At 48.6% G+C, this 20,790-nt stretch overlaps 1 protein-coding gene and 1 long non-coding RNA gene across 2 annotated transcripts in view; one reads left to right on the forward strand and one right to left on the reverse strand.

The window, feature by feature from the left end:
* Nucleotides 1-17,016, reverse strand: part of MAN1C1 (mannosidase alpha class 1C member 1) — a 41,231-nt gene extending 24,215 nt beyond the window's left edge. Inside the window, exons 1-3 of the mRNA XM_015883364.2 lie at nucleotides 16,768-17,016; nucleotides 15,512-16,432; nucleotides 3,552-3,648 (exon numbers count right to left, since the gene is read on the reverse strand). Of these exons, the coding sequence (XP_015738850.1) occupies nucleotides 3,552-3,648; nucleotides 15,512-16,045 (631 nt within the window). The 5' untranslated portion in view covers nucleotides 16,046-16,432; nucleotides 16,768-17,016. The remainder of the gene's footprint in view (nucleotides 1-3,551; nucleotides 3,649-15,511; nucleotides 16,433-16,767) is intronic.
* Nucleotides 17,017-17,141: 125 nt separating this feature from the next.
* On the forward strand, nucleotides 17,142-19,845 carry LOC116654349. Its single transcript, XR_004309540.1, has 3 exons — nucleotides 17,142-17,229; nucleotides 17,414-17,608; nucleotides 18,351-19,845. It is a non-coding gene; the product is annotated as an uncharacterized LOC116654349 (long non-coding RNA).
* Nucleotides 19,846-20,790: the final 945 nt, after the last annotated feature.

Here is a 20,790-nt window from a genome sequence, read left to right on the forward strand (position 1 = left end):
TGCAGTGCTCACTAAGTGCCTTCCTAACCTCCAGCTCCATGAAGAAATGATATTGCTGTGTCATCAGATAGTCAAATTGAAGCACTATGGTTAGAATTAAGCCTAACTTAGGTGTTCTTAACTGCGTGGCTCCATCAGAGCAAGGATATTCTGAGCACGTTTAAATTAGTATGGAAACAATCTCATGAAACACCTTTATTTTCCAGCACTGACCTTTTTTCCTCATTATTTCTATTGGGAGCTGCAAATACAGTGGCAGGGAGTAGCAGGTTGGGTTTTTTTTGGGGTGGTATAATAAAACATCACAAGAATGATGATTGATTTTACTAAGCACCAAAAACCCTCCCAGTTTTTGCACACTGATGCCTCCAGCAAAGGCTAAGCTGTTTTCCTGAACTTACATAAAGGAAATTCTCCCTGGAGAGATGAACAATCATAAGGGCTGAAAGAGTGCTTTTAATAATTATAAAGGTCCTCAAATGGAACAAATGCCCACCCCAACACATAGACCAACCCTGAGAACGCTGAAAGCTGATGCCCTGTGGGATGATGTAACATCTGCTGATCAAGAGAGGTAAGAGACCTCCCTCGTCCCAAAAGGCAGCAGAGATGAAAAAGTAATAATACCAGAAATGAAAACTTGGCAGAATTATAGAAAAGGAATTTCTGTAGCAGAAACCATTTTAAATGCAATCTCCTGGAGGCAAACAGAAAGCTATCAAAGTTTAACAGCAATCTGGATGAGTAACCAGTGAGACAGGCAACGAAGGTGGCAAGAAACTTCAGCAACAGCACGAGAAAGTGTGTGATAAAGCAGTTTAGTTCTAGGTGAGAAATCCAACACAGCAAAGCCAGGTCTGAACCTGTCTAATCTCTTCAGAATTTTCAAGAGTGAATTAAAAACAAAGAAAATAAATGGGTTTTCTGCCACACCATTTAGAGCTATCCTTCCCCTCTGAATAAATGAGGGAAAACCAAACACAGGAGGATAAGATAAGAAAGCCAGAAGCCCCCGGATAGTTCAAACATAAAAAGATGGCACTGAAAACATGACTTTTAATTGTTAACTCCTTCTGCTCCTGGTGGCAAATGTCTGCAGGTGGGTTTGTGCCTGCATCAGGAATTACACACAGTATGAATGGGAGCAAGAAGACTAAATACCCTCAGTGCTTCTGCAGCTCGTTCCCTTTCCAAAGCAGAGGAGCTGAAATGTTTGTATTCAATGCAGCACATCCCACATCATCACCCAGCTGGCACAGAGGGGTGCCATAGAAATACCTGGGCTGGATGCTGGATGTCAGCTCAAGCCAGCTGGAAGGGCCAACCCCCACATTGCATTTGCTGTAGGGTTGCCACCAATACCTCTGTAACCTGGAGAAGCAGCAGGGAAGGCCAGCCATGCTCACTCCCAGTTGTCTGCCTTTTAATCACACGCTCAATAACTCTGCAGATGAGACAATTATTTCTGCATAATTAATGCCTGGAATGAGGCACAAACAACACATATATGGGCAGCATTAAAAACGAGCCTAAAGACAAGCTCATTGTATCCTTAAATATGTTCCCCAGTGAGTAAAATAAAGGAGAAAGCAAACAAGGGTTTGTCCCAGCCCATCCACACAGTGAGAGGGTCTCTGCCTCCACAGCTCCTCTGCGCTCCTCAGCATCTTGAAGAGAAGGCCCAAAGAATGTTCTCTAAGCACTGCAACCCCAGAGGATTTTCTCCCTTCTGTTTTCATTTGCTGCTCTATTGGCCGTTTTTCCTCATTTTGTTTGTTTGTTTCCTTATCCTCCCTTTTACTGCTCTGACAGATCCCAAGACACTGTCCTACTTTTAGGCCTCATTAAACTCAAAACTGTGCTCGGGGTCAATGGGAAGTTCATTAAACTCATGAAGGAGCATGGGATGATTAACAGTTTTACTGAGGTAATGTGAAATTTGTTCCATTTCTCACCAAAGACAGGCCAAGACCAAAGCCCAGCCATCCAAACTTTGCAGCTGTCCTCGTATCCAAAGAGCTGAAGAGAGACTGCAGATGCAAACAGAAATACTGGAACATGCACCCATGCTTTGCTTCTTAGGCCAGGACTCTTCCTCCAGGTTTGCTTTTATTTTCTAAGACTTAAACCTCAATCTTCAACTCTGAAGGGACTTCAGTCTACCTGGTTCAAATCAAACGTTTTCAAGAGCTGCTGAACACAGCAAAGCAGATCTGGTCTACATCAGCCCCACAATAAGGATGTTAATAGTGAAGGTGTTTGAAGAAGCCCACAGGACACGATGTGACATTAATAGTGCTTTTGTTTTTCTCCTGTTCCAGCTTTTCAAATGAGCATTTCAAGCTGTAATAAAAACGTAAAAGCTTTCACTATTTTTCTCTGTTCTGTATTCAAGCTCCTTCAGGAATTTTGACACGCGTACTAGAAAGAAGTTGTAAAGTGCTTAACTAAGAGCTGAAGTTAATGCAAATCCTCAACTCTGGGTATTCTTGGGGTGGAAAAAGAGGAAGGGAAAGGAAGAACAAACCCAAATCACCGCTCCTGACAGAAGTGAGACTATGTAAGTGCAGTATCTGGGCATACACAGCCTGTGCAACATAGTGCTCACTTCCCAAATTGCATACTCCAGGCCCCCAGCAACTGTTAACACAGCTTCCATGAAACTTAGAGACACCGCAACCAGATGTAATTAACTCTTCTGGTATCTCTGCAGGAACAAAATAGACAAGTGCCTCATCTGCGGCAACAGAAAGATTTGACAGTGGTGCCACAAGTGGAACCCACAGGTTTCTCCTCCCACAGCTGTGGTTGAACTGCAATGCAGCCCTTCTTCCTCTGCCATCTCCACCAGGGGATCTCCTCAGCAGCACTGCTGCTCTTCAAGGTTATGGGCACCGTAGGGGACACTATTTCCACCTTCAAACATCCACTTGCACACATCTCGAGCTCCCACAAGCTAAAGAGGCTCCTACAGGAGGCCACATGTCATACAACCCACATTAGAAATGGGCTGGGACACCTGGAGAGCATCACGTCAGAATGAGCATGAGAACAGCACCGCAATTATGCAAGTGGATCACAAAGGGAAAAGGTAATTTGCTAAAGAGCAGAATTATGCAAGTAACCACGTGGCATAAAGAGCCTGAAATATTCATTCACTCGTTCAATATTTCATGGAATTCACGTCTTGCTCAGCAGTGGAGCAATGACAGAAAAATGCTCAGTTTGGTCAGGTCCTGAGATATATAAACTTAAGCAAAACAGTGGAATTGACAGATTTGGACCGACTTTATGTTTTAACAAACATACAGCTTGGTTTTAATGTTACTCCTGGATGTGTTTGGTGCCAGAGATAATGCAGGTTGAGCACTCTGCTTATAGGAAGGAGATCACCAGCAAGAAGGCACAGATAGAGAACTCCTAGGAGCATCACTTCATAAAATGGAAGAAGAAAGATCAAATGTGCTGCAGAACCCTCACTGCATTGGTGAGAAAGGAGTGATGTGGACGTGTAACCTTAAAAACAAGACTGAAATGGATGCAGAACTCACCAAACATGTTACCGATGTGGCCGTTCTTAGTCAGCGGTCGCAGCTCATTCTTTCCAAGCGCGTATTGCTTGTAGTTATCCCAAGCAAATTTCATCATCTGCAAAAAGAAAAAGTGAATTATAGCACTGAGCTCAAAGTTTTCGGAACTTCAGTTCTGGGAAGAGATGATATTTTCCCAGATGCTGGTAGAACTGGCAGCTGATGGCTCGTTAATTATAACATCCTTAATCCGCATGGAACACCGAATGAATGGGGCTGCTTTTAGTGCTGTGCTGAGCAGCCTCAAACTCAGCTCTCCGAGTGCATTTCTGAAGCACTGCAGTGTTAAACATACCAAGAACCTGCTTTTACCCCACACCATACAAACCAAGCAGGAGCTATGGAAATGTGCCTCAGGCTCTGAATGACCAGCACCTACTGGAGGAGCACTGGGGTTCTGGAATGGTCATTAAAATGAGCTAAAAATGTAAGGCTGAACCTGATGTACATCTAAAAACAGAGATGTTCATTTCTGAGTTTACACATTTCTTTGTGATATTGACAACAGGAGTCAATTGAAATGTAAACCCACCCACCTGACAGCAGGGACATGTACAGCTTTGGCAAAGAAGGACACAATGTGTTCAATAGTGAGCAAGCAGAAAAAGAAAATGGTCTCTAAGGATTGCAGAGCAGCTTTCCTTCTATTAACAGAGCACCTTCACTAGGAAGAAAGGGGAGATCCAGGGCATTTGGGCATCTCCCTATCAAAATTCAGCAGTGCTTTCTTACCAGAGGCCTGCAGATGGGCTGGGTGTTTTCTGAGGACCCCTTCCAACTCAAGCAATTCCTTCTGGGCTACATGAGCCACCCTGCCCACGCTCAGCACATGAACCTTCCCTGGAGGACTGCAAGGTTTGTGTGTGTTCCAACACACGCACCAGCACAGCTTTTCCTCTCCTCCTGCCCCTTTGGCTTCATCTCATTGGAAAAAATTAAACTTCTCTTTAGCTAAGAGAGACCAGGATTTGTCAGCTTCTAAGGAGCGCTTCAAATAAAGCTCCCTTTTATAAGGCACAGCCCAGCTCTGAGCAAGTTCAGCCCCAGCATCTCAGCGACCCACGTATCCTTTGATTCAGAAAACCAACTACATTCTTCTCCAGCATCATTCAACAAAGTTAAAGAGTCTTCCAAAATCCTTCAGGCAAACAGGAAACGTGAGAGAACACAACGGTTTGAAACAAACCTCGGAGTGATGCTGCCTAGCAGCTATAAGAGCATTCACTGCTTTATTTCAGGACCAGAAGACACAGGTTACTTCGGTCTGAGGTTCCTGTTGTCATTTCAGCTCTTGCTTTTGTCCTCCTCTCTGGCTGTGTGTTCTACAAACCCAACACCAGCACGTGCACAGAATGTCCATCTCCAGGTTCCATAGCAGAATTCCACCCAGCTGGTCACATGAACTCAGGAAAACATGCACTGATGGATAACATTCAGACCCCCACACTGCCAGGAGAAGGAAAGGGGGACAAAGCAAGTCAGCCCAGGCTCTGAGCACTCATTGAGGGTTAATCAGTTGCTCACATTCACTGTCCTGAGGAAAAGAAGTAATGATGGGGGAAGGAAGAAACCCTCCATAAAACGCACTTGAATATACACCAACCATCTGCCTTGGGAAATTCATTTCCTATAGATCTGGTTGTTTTGTTTTTCTCCAGCGGCAGCACTATTCAAAATGGGGAGTTTTCTTCCTTTAGCATCATAACAGAACTGATCTGTAAGGAACCCTGAACTCACAGCTTCACCTTGCAGCTTTCTGCAGGAAAGTTGGTTTTTTTCCCCTCCATAGAAGTGACTGACCGGGTTTGCACGCAAGAAAGGAAATAGGTGGGTAATCATCTTTGGGTCATTTCTCTTCTAAATCAGAGCTTAGGAAGGACTCACCCTTCCCGCACATGGACAGGATGTGGAAACAACTACTTTGCTGCACAGAACTCCTCACACTGTAATTCTGAGTCAGCAGCATTTTAAGCCAAGTAGGAAATTTCAAGCTATTTCCTTCCCTCGCCAGTTCTAACCCCTCTATTTGAGAAGGTCAGAAGGCTCTTCCTCAAAGCACGCAAGAAGCCCAAGCTGCATTTTTCAGGATGGTACAAGAAGTCCCACAATGAAATGGTTCCCTGGGCTGTGCTGGCTGTGGTGCCTTCAACCTTCCTGCCCTCTCCTGTCCCGCGCTGCTGATCAGGTACACAGAGATGGATGAGGCTGGATCTGCTGCCTACTCATACTAAAGGGCTGTCAGCTTTCCTTTGCTCACTGCTTTTTAACCCCATGCATTGAAAAGGCATGATGCACAACACGGAGCTTTCATTTTCCAGGATCCAGCTTTCACTTTGCCAGCAAAGTGCCGTTCTGTTCCTTCTGCTTTCTGCAGTTGTCTTTCCATTCCAAATTCATGATCTTCCAAACCACCAAAGAGATCCATCACGTTTCTACAAGTGGGGACTTCACGTTTCTAAGCTGTATGGGGGACTGTGATGTACTCTGCAGGATTTTCTTCCTGCCAAGTCTCCAAGCACCGAGCTGAAACAGAAGGGGCTGGAGCCGAGATGTGCAAGATGGAAAACTGCACAGTACATCCACATAAACAAGGCATATTTTATGCCATTCTAATCATGATAGATCACCACACATCAGCAACAACGCGATATCATTTTAGACGTGAAAAATGGCACCAGAACCACGAAAATCACAGAGACTGATCTGCAATTTTAGGTTCTGTTCTTACCATGCTGCCTGCCATCTAACAGGCAGCAGTCCCAGCTTTTAGCTGATTTATAGCAGATGCTTCCAGAATCATCAGAGAACAGCTGGGGGTGGAAGAGACCTCCAAAGATCACCTTGTGCCAACCCCCAGCCCTAGGCAGACACCTTCCATTAGGCTGCCCATCCAACCTGGCCCCAAACACTTCCAGAGATGGGGCACCAGTGAGTCCCCTGGGCTGCCTGCTCCAAGATCACACCATCCTCATAGAGAGGAGCCTCTTCCCAACATCAAACCCCTCTTTCAGCTTTTGTCCCCCCTTCTCTGCAGCTGCAGGAATACCAGCTGCCACAGCAGCTCTGAAAACAAGACCCTGCTCTTTCCTATCTCCTCCCCATCTCCCTGCCAGCTGCCCCACAGCTCTGTTCAAACCCAGACCTTCTCTCCTGCTGTATGATGTTGAATAGTTTCCCCAGCTGGGTTAAATAGATAATTTGACAGATAACAACAGACAGATTCATAGAATCCTTAGAGTGGGAAGGGACCTTTAACAGCCATCTAGTTCAACTGCCTTGCCACGAGCAGGGACATCCAGAGCCCCATTACATTGCTCAGAGCACATCCAGCCTAGCCTTGAAAGTCTCCAGGGACCACTTTTATCTGCTGCTTTCTCAGTAGTACTTCAGACTTTAAAATATCCGCACAAAAACCACGTCAGAACATTAGAAGGCAGCTAGAATTTATCTGCAAGTCTGCAGCAAAGCTGAGCTACCTCTCAGGCAGCTGCTTTTGCCATCGTTCTACCCAGCTTTTCCTTAAACACAAGGTAAAACCTCCTGTCTCCATACCCAGAGCCCCAGCCTGAGCACACAACTGCAGCCAGGTGCTCCAGCTCCTAACAGCATCCACTGCACAACTCAAACCCTTCTCCACTGAGGGACATTTATCTGCCTATGGTTTCATGTTAGAGGGTAAGCAGACACTCTATGTTATTTGCTTTAGACAGGACAAAGGCAAGGCCAGCAGGCTGCTCTACACCAGAGGAAAGGGAGAACAGCACAGAGTGGCCCCAGTGCTGTTACTGTCAGCAACAAGGACAGAAATAGAACTCAAGAGTCTCTTCCTGACGCACAGCCCCTGCTAGGAAAGCTGAATGGGAGAGAGAACAGAAAAACAGAATCAAACTAGCTCCTAATTAAACTCTTAACACAACTAGATTTAACCATGTCAAGAGGGAATAAAAACACAACCATTTGATGGGACTGTCTCAGGCATTAAGACCCAGCTGGATCCAGCTGCATCTAAATCTGGAAGCATCGCAGCAAGAACAGCTGATTCTGCAGATACAGTTCCTTAACGAGATGCCGGGATGTAAAAGGATGCCAGTAGGTTTGAAAACAAACTTGCAAGCCTGGACCAAAGCACAGGGCACTGTACAGAGAGGAGAAAAGCTGCAGTCCCATCTTCTTCACTTCGTAGAATCAAAGCTTATGAGAAAGTCTATAAGGAATAGACGTTACTTGTGCTCTTGGCCCCTCCACGACAGATCAAACACCTGATGTTCCACAGTGCAATCAAAGCTGATGCTGTAGTAACAAAAGCAAACTCTGATAACAAGGGTGGACAGTGAAAGGACAAGGGGAAATGGATTTAAACTGAGACAGGGGAGGTTTAGGTTGATATTAGGAGGAAGTTTTTCACCCAGAGGGTGGTGATGCACTGGAACATGTTGCCCAAGGAGGCTGTGGATGCCCCATCCCTGCAGGCATTCAAGGCCAGGCTGGATGTGGCTCTGGGCAGCCTGGGCTGCTGGTTGGTGACCCTGCACACAGCAGGGGGTTGGAACTGGATAATCACTGTGGTCGTTTTCAACCAAGGCTGTTCTAAGATGTTCTGTGAAAAACAGCAGTGATAAAGATTCCTCTGCCCCTGTGCTTAAGCTGCTTTTCAGGCACTTGCTGTCACAACGTTCAGAGATTGCACTCTGTGATGTACAAGTTGCACCCAGAGGAACCAACTCTCTTAATTGTGCACATCTGGAGCACTACAAAACGCTTTCAGAGGCAGAAGATAGCAGAATGCACAGAAACAACAGCAGAAAGCAGGACATCCATTACCGAGAGGGTATTTTAACTTGTGAGAACATACCTATGAGCCACACCATGCTGTGTGATGCCTCCATGTGATGCTAGTCTCAGGAATTACTGCATGTGCTGCTGTTTCCAAGTGCAAAGTTGCCATATCCACATGAACACATTCAGACTTTCATGCACAAAGAGGCACAGCAAGCAAATGTTTTGCCCAGCACTACCGCAACGTCAGAAACCATTACCTTTACAGGCTAATGTGATGCTTCACCTCACAAACCTATTTTGCTAACAGTCACGTATCAGGAGACGCCTGTCAAACATGCAACGATTATTTCCAGTGCTGCTGCTGGGGTGGATGGACAAAGACAGGCAGCTAGAACCCAAAAGTGAGCAATGTGCTTTGTGTGATGCTGTTATTTGGGTTCCTTTTCTAACTCCAGGTTGGACAGTTTGGTAACGGCTTTTCTTAGTGACTACTACTTCATTGCAGCATGCTTTGAGGAATATCTGAGAAATGAGTTAGGCAGTAATTGTACTTCTACAAATGTCACCTTGAAGTTCCCCTCTGGAGTTCTGTGCCTGCAGTACAAGTCATGCAGGAACCCCCCCAGCTCTGTGCTGTACCCACAGGCTGCCTTAAGGCTTCCTACATCTCAGGTTCATCCCATCACACACACAGAGTCTTCCTAAATCCCAGTTACACACAAAGACTACAAATTCTCTTCAGAAGTGACCAACATTCCAGATGGATTATATACAACGAGCAGCTGAACCAAGCCTGAATCCATCTGCTTCTCACCAAGTACCCCCACATTCACGGGCAAGGTGGGTGGAACCACAAACACTGAGCAAGATTGCTTTCCCAGACATGCATTACGACAAGGCAAGCCATTTTCACGTTCCCTAAAGACACCATCTGAAAGAGATTCTCATTTCTGGAGAGCCAGAGCCCAAGGGGATGCTCTAAAAGATGCTGCTGCCATCACTAATCAAAAATGGGCAGATTGCAAGGAAAAAAAGTGCCAGGGTCCCTTATTTTTTTTTTTTTTTTTCCTTTCTAGAAGGAAAATAATAAATCAAACAGGAAAAAAACCCCACGTATCTGGAAGGTATTGAGCCTGTCTGTTGGACAGCCTGGGGGACAGATGTCAAACAGATGAATTACAAAAAGAAACAGAAGATACAAGGCTTTGTACTCCTGAGCTTTGGATGTGCGACCACAACTGGCGTGCTTTGTTGGTATGGAATATAATTGCCACCGGAATGACTAAACAGGGGCCAGAATCTGTGCATAAATCTGCCCCTGAGCCATACTGAAGTCAGCCAATAAAGCCTTCCTTGCCCACAGCAAAAATACCCATACAGTCACTATGAAGCACGGTTATGAAAATTACAGTGCACCAGAAGGCTCTGAAAGCAGCAGCCCAAAGCTCCAGTGCAGCTGAAGCCAACAGTTCCAAAGTGTTTTCATATGTAAAAAGTGAAGTCCACCCTCACAATTAAGCACATCCTTCCCCAGGAAGAGGAGATTCTCAGCCTGGGACACCACAAAATGCTTTTGAATGGGAGAAAGGTGGAAGTCAGGATAGGGAGCCAGGAGATAAACAGAACTGATTTACACCACAGCTTGAGGTGCAGTCTCAGCCACTGATGATCTGAAATAACTGAACCTCTCACATCCTTTAATCAGGAAACGTAAATCACAGCTTTGAATGGAGCTTTGATCCACGCTATAAGAAAGGAGTCCTTCTACACTGGGGGAAAAAAAGAAAACAGAAAGGTTAGCACAGTCACAGGTTTACTCAATGGCTCAACACACACTTCATTCTTTCCATTTCAGGACCAAGTATTTGATCTGCCCTTCCAACACGAGCAAATTGTCAACTGCTTGACACATGAATGATTCAGGAGCCCAAAAAGCACAGTCATAAGCAGATGAGAGAGCTGGAGGAGGAAAGAAAAAGAAACCAAAGGGAACATACAAGCAAGAGGTAACCTGTATCACTGCACACAATGTTCTGCATTGGGAGAACTGACACAGGGAGCAGAAGAAACGTGTTTGAAAACTGTCTTTGTCTCAGCTCAACCACTAAAAGAGAAAAGAGAGAAGAGCTGCTGGCACACCTGGTGCTTTATCTCACTATGGGATGGCTTAACAGGAGAGACTGGGAGAAGCAGCTGAGTTTCATCATCTCTTGCTTGATCACCTGCTGTCCATCTGTCTTTGCAGTCCCTGCTCAGAGGGACAGATTGAAGCACTGCTGTCCTCTTCCCCTTTCAAGAACTACTTGTGATATGAACTTCTGAAGAGAGGAACAGAGCAATCCTTAAGCATTAAGCAGTCAGTAGAGATTAGTTCAATGATTTATCAAAGGTAATAGCTAATAAAATGTACAAGAAACTTAGTCGCAGCCTTCCTATGGCCTCTTGTATGAAAGTACTGGAAGAAACTCTTAAACCACGGTAGCAAGTTTATTAACCAGAAGCTGATAAACTCTTTCAAGAGACCCTCAGTCAACAATAAATCACACAAATGAGCTTGCAAGGACTGGATCTTTAATAGAAACGGAGTTGGTGGAGTGGATGTTAGAATGCTGCTGGCAGGAGGAAGAGGAATCACTTTCACATAGCCTCCCATCACAAGAAGGACTAGGACTACTTCTATTCTATGACCTGGCCCCAGCACCATTCCAACACTGTCTCAGACAGCTGCCACAAGAGAATCATTAACTCAGCAGGCAACGGCTTCCTGGTTGTTGGAGGGCTCACAACACTCAGAACAAATGTCTGATAGATAAGATAACCAAACACAATTATGACGTTTCAGGACTGAGAAACCCGGTCCATTATTCTTTGCAGCTTTCCTCTTACATCATTCCATGCACTAACAAACAAAAACACAGCAGCTGAAGGAGCACCTGACAGCAACACATTGCCCTCTTTCAGGTTCCTCAGTGGTGAACCACACAATGGGAAAGCAGCAAACCAACAGCAAATGGCTCTCCACCAAAATCCAGTCCTGAGCACATTTCTATTTTTGTCAATTACCTCTAGTGACAAACTGTCAAGATATTTGCATTTAGAAGACTGATCTACCTTAGTATGTGCCTGCTAATCTGCAGTGATGCAGAATAACTGCGTGCATGGGCTCTGACAGCCTTCTCTCCCCTGGGATCTGATTATCAAAAGCAAATGCATCTTTAGAGCAGCGTTAAAAGAGGCCAGCAGACAGCAAGGAGAGGCAAAGGCAGGTGGAGACGAGAAGAAAAGCCAGGATGAAAGGAATTGCTGCGTAAAACAAATGGGTTTCAGTATTACCAGTCCTGGAGGACATACAGCATGTGTTGAACCTTAGAGCACTACGCCAGAGGAGGAGTAGAAAAACTGACTGAATTTGGCATATCCCCCTATTCAAAAGGGACAAAGAACACTGTCAGGTTAAGGGATGGGGTGTGCTCCGACATCAGGCAAAGAAACTTTCCTTTTGTACCTGAAGAGTAAAAGAATCATTGAATCTACTTCACCACTCACATTTTTTCCTCCATCTTCGTGACTGGAAGAAAGCCAGCTCGTTCCACTTCATCCACAGACACTTTCTGGTCCAGCTGCTTGCAGTGGTTGCTCTTAAGCACTAGATGGTATTAACAGGGTTGGTATAAAAATACTTTACAGTAACGCTGTTCTCTCTCCCCACTGCTTCCTCACCTATGAGACACACAAGAGCACGACTGCAGGAAGCAGTCTGTTCTGCTTCATCCATCATCAGCAAAACTGTCAGCTCAGCTCCAACAGCAAAACCTTTATTACTTGTTATGATGCGAAAGGCAGAAACCACACAGTATGATTTTCCCAGATCTGAGGCCGAGTTTGCAGTAGCAGCAGTTGGAGGGGAAATCATTCTGACTTTGCACTGAAGCAATTTGATCTGAAAATTGTTGAGAGTGAATAAATATGGAATCCCACTGTGGCGTTTTTGCAGTCACTTTCTGACTACAAACAGCCCGTTGTTGTTGTTACCTTTTGAATACCGGTTATTAGCTGGTTTTTGACATGTGCTATTAACACATACAATGTACTATTCCCTCCGAAGCCATGCACGACTGATTACAGAACTAATACGTTTTCAGACATCAGTTTAAGAGGTGAATAATCAAAGAGACCTCTTTAAAACGTCCCCACCTTCAATGTGGGGAGATGGTTATTTGCTTCTATTGAAGTTATCTGCAAGAAGTCTGAGTGCCCACAGTAACACACAGCTGCACCTCCCAGGCAACCCTCCAGGTGACCAAGGACCCTTCACAGAGCACAGCCTATACAATACAGGTGCTTTCCTTTTCCTTCTCTGGAAAACAACTGCTTATCGATGCCAGACTTGTCTTCAACAAGACAAATTGAATCTAAGGAGCCTACCACTCTAAGTTACCCTCCAGTGCAAATGAGAACACTTGCACGCACACGTCAGCTCAGCTAATTGCGGTACTTTCTCCTAACAGGCTTCAACACCTCATTTAAACTTACTAATCTACTTCCTCTCTGTTCTGTACCACCATTAAAACAAAGCACAGAGTCAAAGAGGATGCATACCCCCTATTCAGACTCAATCTGCAGCCAGCTCTGCTGCTCCTACTGCTGCCTACAGCTCTCCCAGACAGCAGCCAAGCAGAAGATGCTGAAGAGGTGAATTTTACACTCCAGACAACATTATATTTTAAGCAGAACAAAATGTAGCAGTAACACATTAGTTGGCAGCTTACACAGAGCCTCAACACTACAACCACATCCTCTTCTTTGGTAGAGCACCAAGAAGTTTAGATGTGGGGTGGTAAGGAGGATGCTCTTGAATCACACCAGGTTGGAAAAGACCCTTCAGATCATCAAGTCCAACCATCACCCAATGCTACCCAGTCTGTTAAACCACATCCCTCAACACCACGGCCACACAGCTCTTGGGTGGACTCCAGCACCTCTTTGGGCAACCTGTTCCAACACCAAGCATCCATTCTGCAAAGAAATCCTTCCCGATACCCATAGCAAACCTCCCTGATGCAACGTCAGGCTGTTTGCTTGGGTCTTGCCAAGTGAGGAAAGGGACCAAACCCCTCCTTGCTCCAATACTGATGAACTCCCAGGACTTCTCCTTGCATCACAGCTTTGTGCCTGTCCATGACTTTGATTTATAACAACATGTTCTGGAGACAGTAACCTAACGTGTCCTTTTCTTTGCTATAAATTACCCTGCCCCTCCAACGCAGAACTGCTCTTCCAGCAATTTGGACACATTTCCTGCACATTTCCTGTGCCCAAAGCTACATCATCACATTTCATTTCCTCCCGAAGAAATACCATCAGAAAACCCTTAATCACTGAGTTTTGATCTTAATCACACGCGTGTGTGGCCACACTTCAGTTCAATGGACTAGAATAACCTGATGGAAGTTTTCAGTAGCCTTATGTCATTATGCCTGTTCATCTCAAGCCAGAACAGGAGTGCTGGGATTGGATATCGGTAAGGAACCTACAGAGGAAAGAGAAATAAAACCAAGCATGCATTATCGCTTCCTTATTCCTCCCCCCCGACAATGTGGTGAAAAAACAGAATCTATAGTTCTTGGTTAACTGGGTCACGGATTGCAGTGCAATGTCTGTAAGGCTGCCAGGCTTTTACGCACCAAATGTGGGCATGAGGCCAAGCTCTCCCCTCCATCACACCCACGTCACCCTGCTGACGATGGTACCAGCCTTGTTGGGGTCTGAACCAGCACTGCAAGCAGAGCCCCGAGGATAACTCCACCTGTAGCAAGCGACAGAACAGCCTGCAGAACAGTCAGCCCCAAGCCTTAATGAATCATCATGTCTGAGGCTGGAGGGAACCTTAAGGATCATCTCATTCCAACCCCTGCTGTGGGCTGGGTGCACCCCACCAGCTCAGGCTGCCCAGGATCCCATCCAACATAGTGCCCCCAGGGATGGGGCACCCACAGCTCTGCACAGCAGTGCCAGTGTCTCACCAGCCTCTGAGTAAGGAATTTCTTCTTAACACCTATCAGAAATCTCCCCTCTTTCAGTTTAAAGCCACTCTCACTTGTCCTGTCCCTCTCAGGCTGTGTCAGTCAGTCCCCCTCCTGCTTGTACTCCTTCCAGTACTGAAGAGGCCACAGCAAGGTCTCCCTGCAGCCTCCTTTTCTCCAAGCTAAACAAGCCCAACTCCTTCAGCATTCCTTCATAGGAGGTGCTCCAGCCCTCTGATCATCTTCCTGGCATCCTCTGGACCCGCTCCAACAGCTCCATATCCCTCCTGTGCTGGGGGCCCAGAAACGGGCACAGTGCTGCAGATGGGGCCTCAACGAGGGCAGAGCAGAGGGTAAACACCCCCCCCCACACACACACTGCCACCCCTCTGCTGATGCAGCCCAGGGCACTGTCAGCCTTCCAGCACACACAGCTGGCTCACACCCAGCTTATCCCCCACCAGGGCTGCTCTCAAGGAGCTCATCTCCCAGCAAAGCCTTCTATCTGTGACCACGAAGGCACATCCATCTGTACATCCCCACAGCCGGGCACGGTTCCATCATCTCCCACCAGCTTTCACGTTTTCAAACACCACATCTCGGGTGGGAACCTCTTCAACAACCACACAAGCATGTTTCTGAATAACGCTAAAGCTGAAATCTCCCTTTCACCTGGATTCGGTGCTTTCCAACCCCATGCTGTTACACTACCCTAAGAGCAAGAGGTGTGCATGTGTACACAGACATCACACCTGCCAACGTGTCACGAGATGCTCCCCCCACAACTCATCATCCTCCCTGGATGGAGAAGGGAGAGGTGATGGGACCTGGATTGGGAACTCAAGGAAATGAGAGATGCGTGGGCTGACAAGGGGTGATGAGGACAGAGCTGTGAGGGGATGGATGGAGTGATTGAGTGGGGCAGGGCTGTGAGTGGGACAATGCAGCTGCGAGGTGAGGAAGAGGAGGGGGAGGAAGGCAGTGAGGGTACCCATGGCAGGGGGATGGGGGGAAGGCGCCAGCATAGAGGGCATGAAGCTATAAGGTGCATGAAGCTATAAGGTGAGGGCAGGGCTGGGGCACGAGGCTGTGAGCAGAGCAGTTCGTGCGGGTCCTCACCTCTTTGATCTTCATCTTTCGGGCTCGGATGTCGGGGTCCTGGTCGGGCCGCTCGCCCCGCACCGGGTGCCGGAGACTTTGGCGGAACCGCTCATAGTCGAAGCGGAACGGAGCTCTGGACTCGCGGGGAGCCCCGGTGCCGACCTCGGCCGGGCGTTCGCCGTCGGGTCCGTGCGGGCGGGATGCCGGGGCCGTGTGTGCCGCCGGGGCGGCGTTGCGGGCTCGGAGCTTCTCCCGAAGGCGACGCGGAGCTGCGGGGCTGGCGTGGCGGGGCTCGGCGGCGGCGGGCGGGCTGCGGGGCAGCTCGGTGTCCCGCGTGGACGACGATGATGACGAAGAGGAGGATGAAGAGGTGGCCCGGCGGGGCAGGAAAAGGCGTTTGAAACGAGAAGAGTCAGGCAGGAGGAAAAGGGCCCCGAAACACAGCGTGAGCAGGCCCGAAAGGAACAGCAGGAAAAGGAACTTCTGCGGCAGCCGCAGCCCCAACGCAGCCGGCCAGCCCGGCATCCCCGGCAGCTTCCGCGGCAGCACCATGGAGCGGCGGATCGCGGCCGGCGGGTGGGACCCTACGGGGTGGGACCCTCGGGGGTGGGACCGTCCACCGGCAGCACCGCAGCCAAGGGCTCAGTGCTCAGTGCTCAGGGACGCGGCTCCGCACGTGTGTGGGTGCGGGGCTCGATGCTCCGCTGGGCTCCGCCGCTGCCTGGTGTCCTGCGGGCGGGCGATGCGGGGCGGGGCGGCGGCGCTGCCCGAGGGGTCGGCGGGGCGCGGAGCGGCGGCTCAGGGTCCGGCCGGCCGGCATGAAGGCGGCGGGCAGCGCATCCCGGGTGCAGGACGGCGGCTCCCAGGCTGGGCTCACCGGGAGGTGCCGGGCAGCAGCGATGCCGCCCGTTCAGGCGGTGGGTTCATGCTGCGGCATCGCTGCGGGAGGACAAGGGGAAGAGCGTTAGAGCGCGTTATTCGCACGGAGGAGCCGCAGCCCCCCCGGCTGCTCCCCCACCCTCCAGTCTCGTTCTCCCTCTCCCATGGGCTCCATGGCCCGTCGGATCGCTCCTGCCGGGCTGTGCTGTCCGGAGCGGAGCTGAAGCGTGTTATTTAGCTCCAATAGACCTCAGCACATCACCGCTCTCTCAAACCCCATCTCTGTGTTACTCACATCCCCTCTGCTCTCCAGTTTAACTTTCAGCCCACAAAGCAAGATCCCACACCTCGCTTCCAAGCCCCGCAGCGCTCACCCGGGACAGCCCGTTACTCACCACACGCTCCGCTCCGGCTGACAGCGAGCACAGCCCGCCTCGTTACCTCAGGAGGCGGCACCGGGCATCGCCTGCCCGTATCTCACAAGGGGAGCTCCGCTCTCCTGCCTGCATGGCTCAGGCCGGCTCTAAGCACATTCAACCCGCTCCTTATGGGCTCTTAACCGCTCCGTACCGATGAGCCCCGGTCCGTACCGTGGCTCCGCCGCCGCTCACTGCGCCAGCTCCCGCAGCACCGCCCCTCCTCCCGCCCGCGCCAGCCCAACGGCCATTCTGGAGCCGACCAATCAGCAGCCCGCATCCTGCCCGCCGTGACGTTAGCCCCGCCCATCGTCTCGCCCCGCCTTCGCTTGCTATTGGTTAACGGGTGGAGCTCGGCCTCGCTCATTGGTTGTTCTGAATGTCAGGAAAGCCGCGAGGCCCGCCCGCTTGTTTACCACAGTTGCTGGGCTCGAGGAGGCGGTGAGAGTGTGATGGTTGTGGGGCTGGTTGGGGGCTCTGAGGTACCTTGAGCTGAGAGAACACGTATGGGGAAGCGGGCTCGATGCCTGAGGGGCTGCACGACACTTACAGCCCGTCCTGGTCGAGGCACCCCTGGAAGGAGCCTTGTCTCTGTGGGTTGACAGCCACTCCTCCCTTTCTATAGATAACTCCTGCCATGGAACGCACCTGAGGCCCAAATCCTTAAATCCTCATTGTGCGCTACGCTCACTGCACAGACAGCAGCTCAGTCTGATGCTCACCTCATGAGTTACCACCATACCTGAGGCGGAGGCAGCAGGCTGAAGTGTTTCTCCTCATTAATGCTTATTAAAAGTACACGTCTGTCACAGGATGAGAGGTGAGAGTGAAATAAACGCCCCCACCCAAACCTAAAGCACTCTGAGGATGCTGAGGAGCAGCACTGGGGGGTGGAGGGTCTATTAGGGGGAAGAGTGATAGGATGAAGGGGAATGGTTCTAAGCTAAAAGAGGGAAAGCCTAAAGTTGGATGTTGGGAGAAAATTCTTGCTGTTCTTTGCTGCCCAGAGAAACATGGGTGTCCCCCTACCACCCTGAGGTGCTCAAGGTCAGGTCGGATGGGTCTCAGGTCACCTCCAGCCCAACCATTGTATGGTACAGAGCAGCAGCAGGAGGGCGGCTCCCAGGAAAGGGTAAAGCACAGGCACGGAAGTATTGATGTGCCTAAACTTAGAAAAGCTAAAAGAGAACATTTTGTAGGCTGCAGAGGAGCTGTGAGGAAAGCAATCATCTGCTGTTTGCATCTTCCTGCGTACAGGGAAACAGGAGCACGTTCCTTCCTCATGAATAACTAAAACCACAGGAGAAAAAGAAGCGCTTTGATTTCTGGGTCTAGCAGGGGCCCACGTTTTAAACGGTTCAACCAATAATTGGTTCTGCTGACATTTCTTACTCAAAGTGCTGACGGTGCTATGAAGCAGGGAGGCAGAGCAGGATTGTGGGGAGGCTGTTGACCCAAGGCCTGTTAACCATACAGCTTTACCAGCCTCCTTCCACCCACATGACAGCCGCAGGTCTTCATCTAGTCAAAATAAAAATAATGAGTAGCTCTTGTGCTTTCAGATCGCTGCTGGCTGCTCTGTGAACCTTGGCCTCGTATTCCCTCAGAGGCAAAGCTACACCTTGATGATGGTTTGGAATTTGCACCATCTCCTGTGGTTTACAGGCAGGACCAGTTCAGCTTGAGTAAGGAAGACGTACAGACCACTTTCTCTGCTTGCTCTTCTGTCTGGAGCAGCTGCTTGAGGAGCGCTCAGTGCACTGCTCTTGTTTCCCTGCCCCATAGCTGCACTGGGGGGAGAGGGGTACACGTGGCTGCTCTGTTGGACAGGTTGCATGGGAGCCATGCTGAATGCATCAGACACTCCAAAGGCTCCTTGGAGTCTCTTTGCAAAGGATATTTTGGCTTTGCTTCGTCATACACTTTCATAATGCAGTTCAGAAGATGGGAGGAAACCTGAAAGCCACCTGCCAGCTCTGTTATTTTCAGCACTGGTTCAGTTGGGAAGGCTTTTATAGCCTGTCTTTATCAGGGACCTACTTACCAGCACTCCTCTAGGGAGCATTGCTCCGTGAGCTTCTATCATTCCTTTTCTGATCTCTTTAACACCCAGCTTCAGCCTTACACTGAAGAGGAAAAAAAAAAAAGAAGCATTCACCTCCAGATCTCTTCCCTGGGGAGGCCTCGAGCAGCAGACTGCATCAAAACAAACAGAACAACAACAGCATTCCCACTATTGCGGTGGTTCCTTGATCTTAGTGATGGCCCCAGGACTGTAAAGGTCAGACAGCGCTGCCTGCTAAGAGGATCTGGCAGCATCAGGGAGGGTAAGAAAATACGCAGCTGAGAACAAATCGAAGGGATGCCTCTCTTGGGCTGGAACAGCACTCATCCATAGCCAGAATGCCTTCAACTCCAAAAATCCAAAGATTTTTAGGTATCACAGCAATGACAGGTTAGAACAGGCAGATGGAGGACAGGCTCTGTATTGGTTTGAGTTAAAGTGGTTAGTTCTGCAACCAACCAGAGGGAAACAAACCCAACAACAAAACCTAACCTCAAACCACCCTTCCTCACCTGCATACAGCGAGGACCGGTGTCTATTTAAGCACTTTGGTATGTGTGAGCTGTTGTGGCTCTCATCACTTTATCTAGCTGTGATCAGGAAAGGGAGAATCCATACAGACAAACTGGCAGATGCGTTACGCATACAACAGCCTGAAACTATCTTGAAGTGGGGCTCATCTGCACGTGGTGAGAATGAGCACAGCAATCCCTGAAGGCCTGTAATGACTCTGAACAGAAGAAATCCATCTGGTATTGATTATTCCAAGGTTTAAAGGCAAGCGGTGAGGACACAAGAGAAGCCTAGATAATTAGAAACTTTGTTACCTGCAATGTGAATGGGAATTGCAGATGCACAAGCCGTGTAGTAGAGTGCTAGTGGAGTCTGCTGGTAGCTTAAAGCACAAAACACTACGGCATTGTTAGATTAGACCAGGTAATGATGCATTGCTGGGATTGGTTTGGTAGAAGCTATTCTAAAAGACACCAGAAAGGCTTAATTGTAATAATAACAGGATTGTGGCAATGCCACCACAGCAGTACAGATATACAGCCAGATGTGTTCAGCCAACAGCATGGGTTCCCTCCAACGACAGCGTGGAGTACCAGTCTATGCATGGCACGAGAAAACCAATGCATAAAGTAACTGATAAAGATGTAACGGTGCTTTGGAGCTGCCTTCCTCTACCTTCCCCCTTCGCCCCCTATGACCCTGCCATCATCTGCTGGTCATCTTGTGCTGCTAAGGAGCAGGCTGGCAGGCTGAAAGCAGAACAGGACCTGCTCAGAGTCACTGCCATATGTTACAGATGTTGGGCAGAAGCATCCAGAGCTGCTCGTGGGTTTCTGGTTAGCCTGATGTTTTGTATCCTGAGCTTTGCTCTGAGGATGCTGTATTTTTAAATGTGATCACTGTAACTCTGCTATGTCAGGTAGGAAGTAAAAAGAAGCAATTTGGGGCTCAGCAGGAATGCACCTCCTTATGCAGTTTGGGTAATGAGACAAGAGAATGCCTGTAACTGAAGAGTTCTGCTCCAGCCTCTGCTGGCTCTTCATTAGTCCTGGTCCCGACAGACTGTGCCCTCATTTTCAGAGCATGAAAAGCAGAACTGGAAAGGCACAGGGCATCAAGGGCAGAATGAAACACCCGTGAAATACAGTGAGCTGCACTAGCTAAGATTCTCCCATCGCAGTTATAAAGCAACTTGTGTGCTTACCCCATTTGGGGCCCATTTCAATAGCTTTACTAGAATCTTTTCCCATTCTTCCTTCACAAAAGGAAAGGCTTGGCCCTCTCAGTGCTGTTTGTGTCCATGAACAGTCATGTCTTGCTGGTTAACTCTCGCCTACTGCCCAGGCACCCACCTTACCAGCAAAAGCACTCCCAGGTAGCTGAGGACACAGCCTCTGGGATTCATTTAATTACTCTGAGAAATG

This window comes from Coturnix japonica, chromosome 23 (genome assembly GCF_001577835.2).
Source record: "Coturnix japonica isolate 7356 chromosome 23, Coturnix japonica 2.1, whole genome shotgun sequence".
In the NCBI taxonomy this organism is placed as follows: domain Eukaryota; kingdom Metazoa; phylum Chordata; class Aves; order Galliformes; family Phasianidae; genus Coturnix; species Coturnix japonica.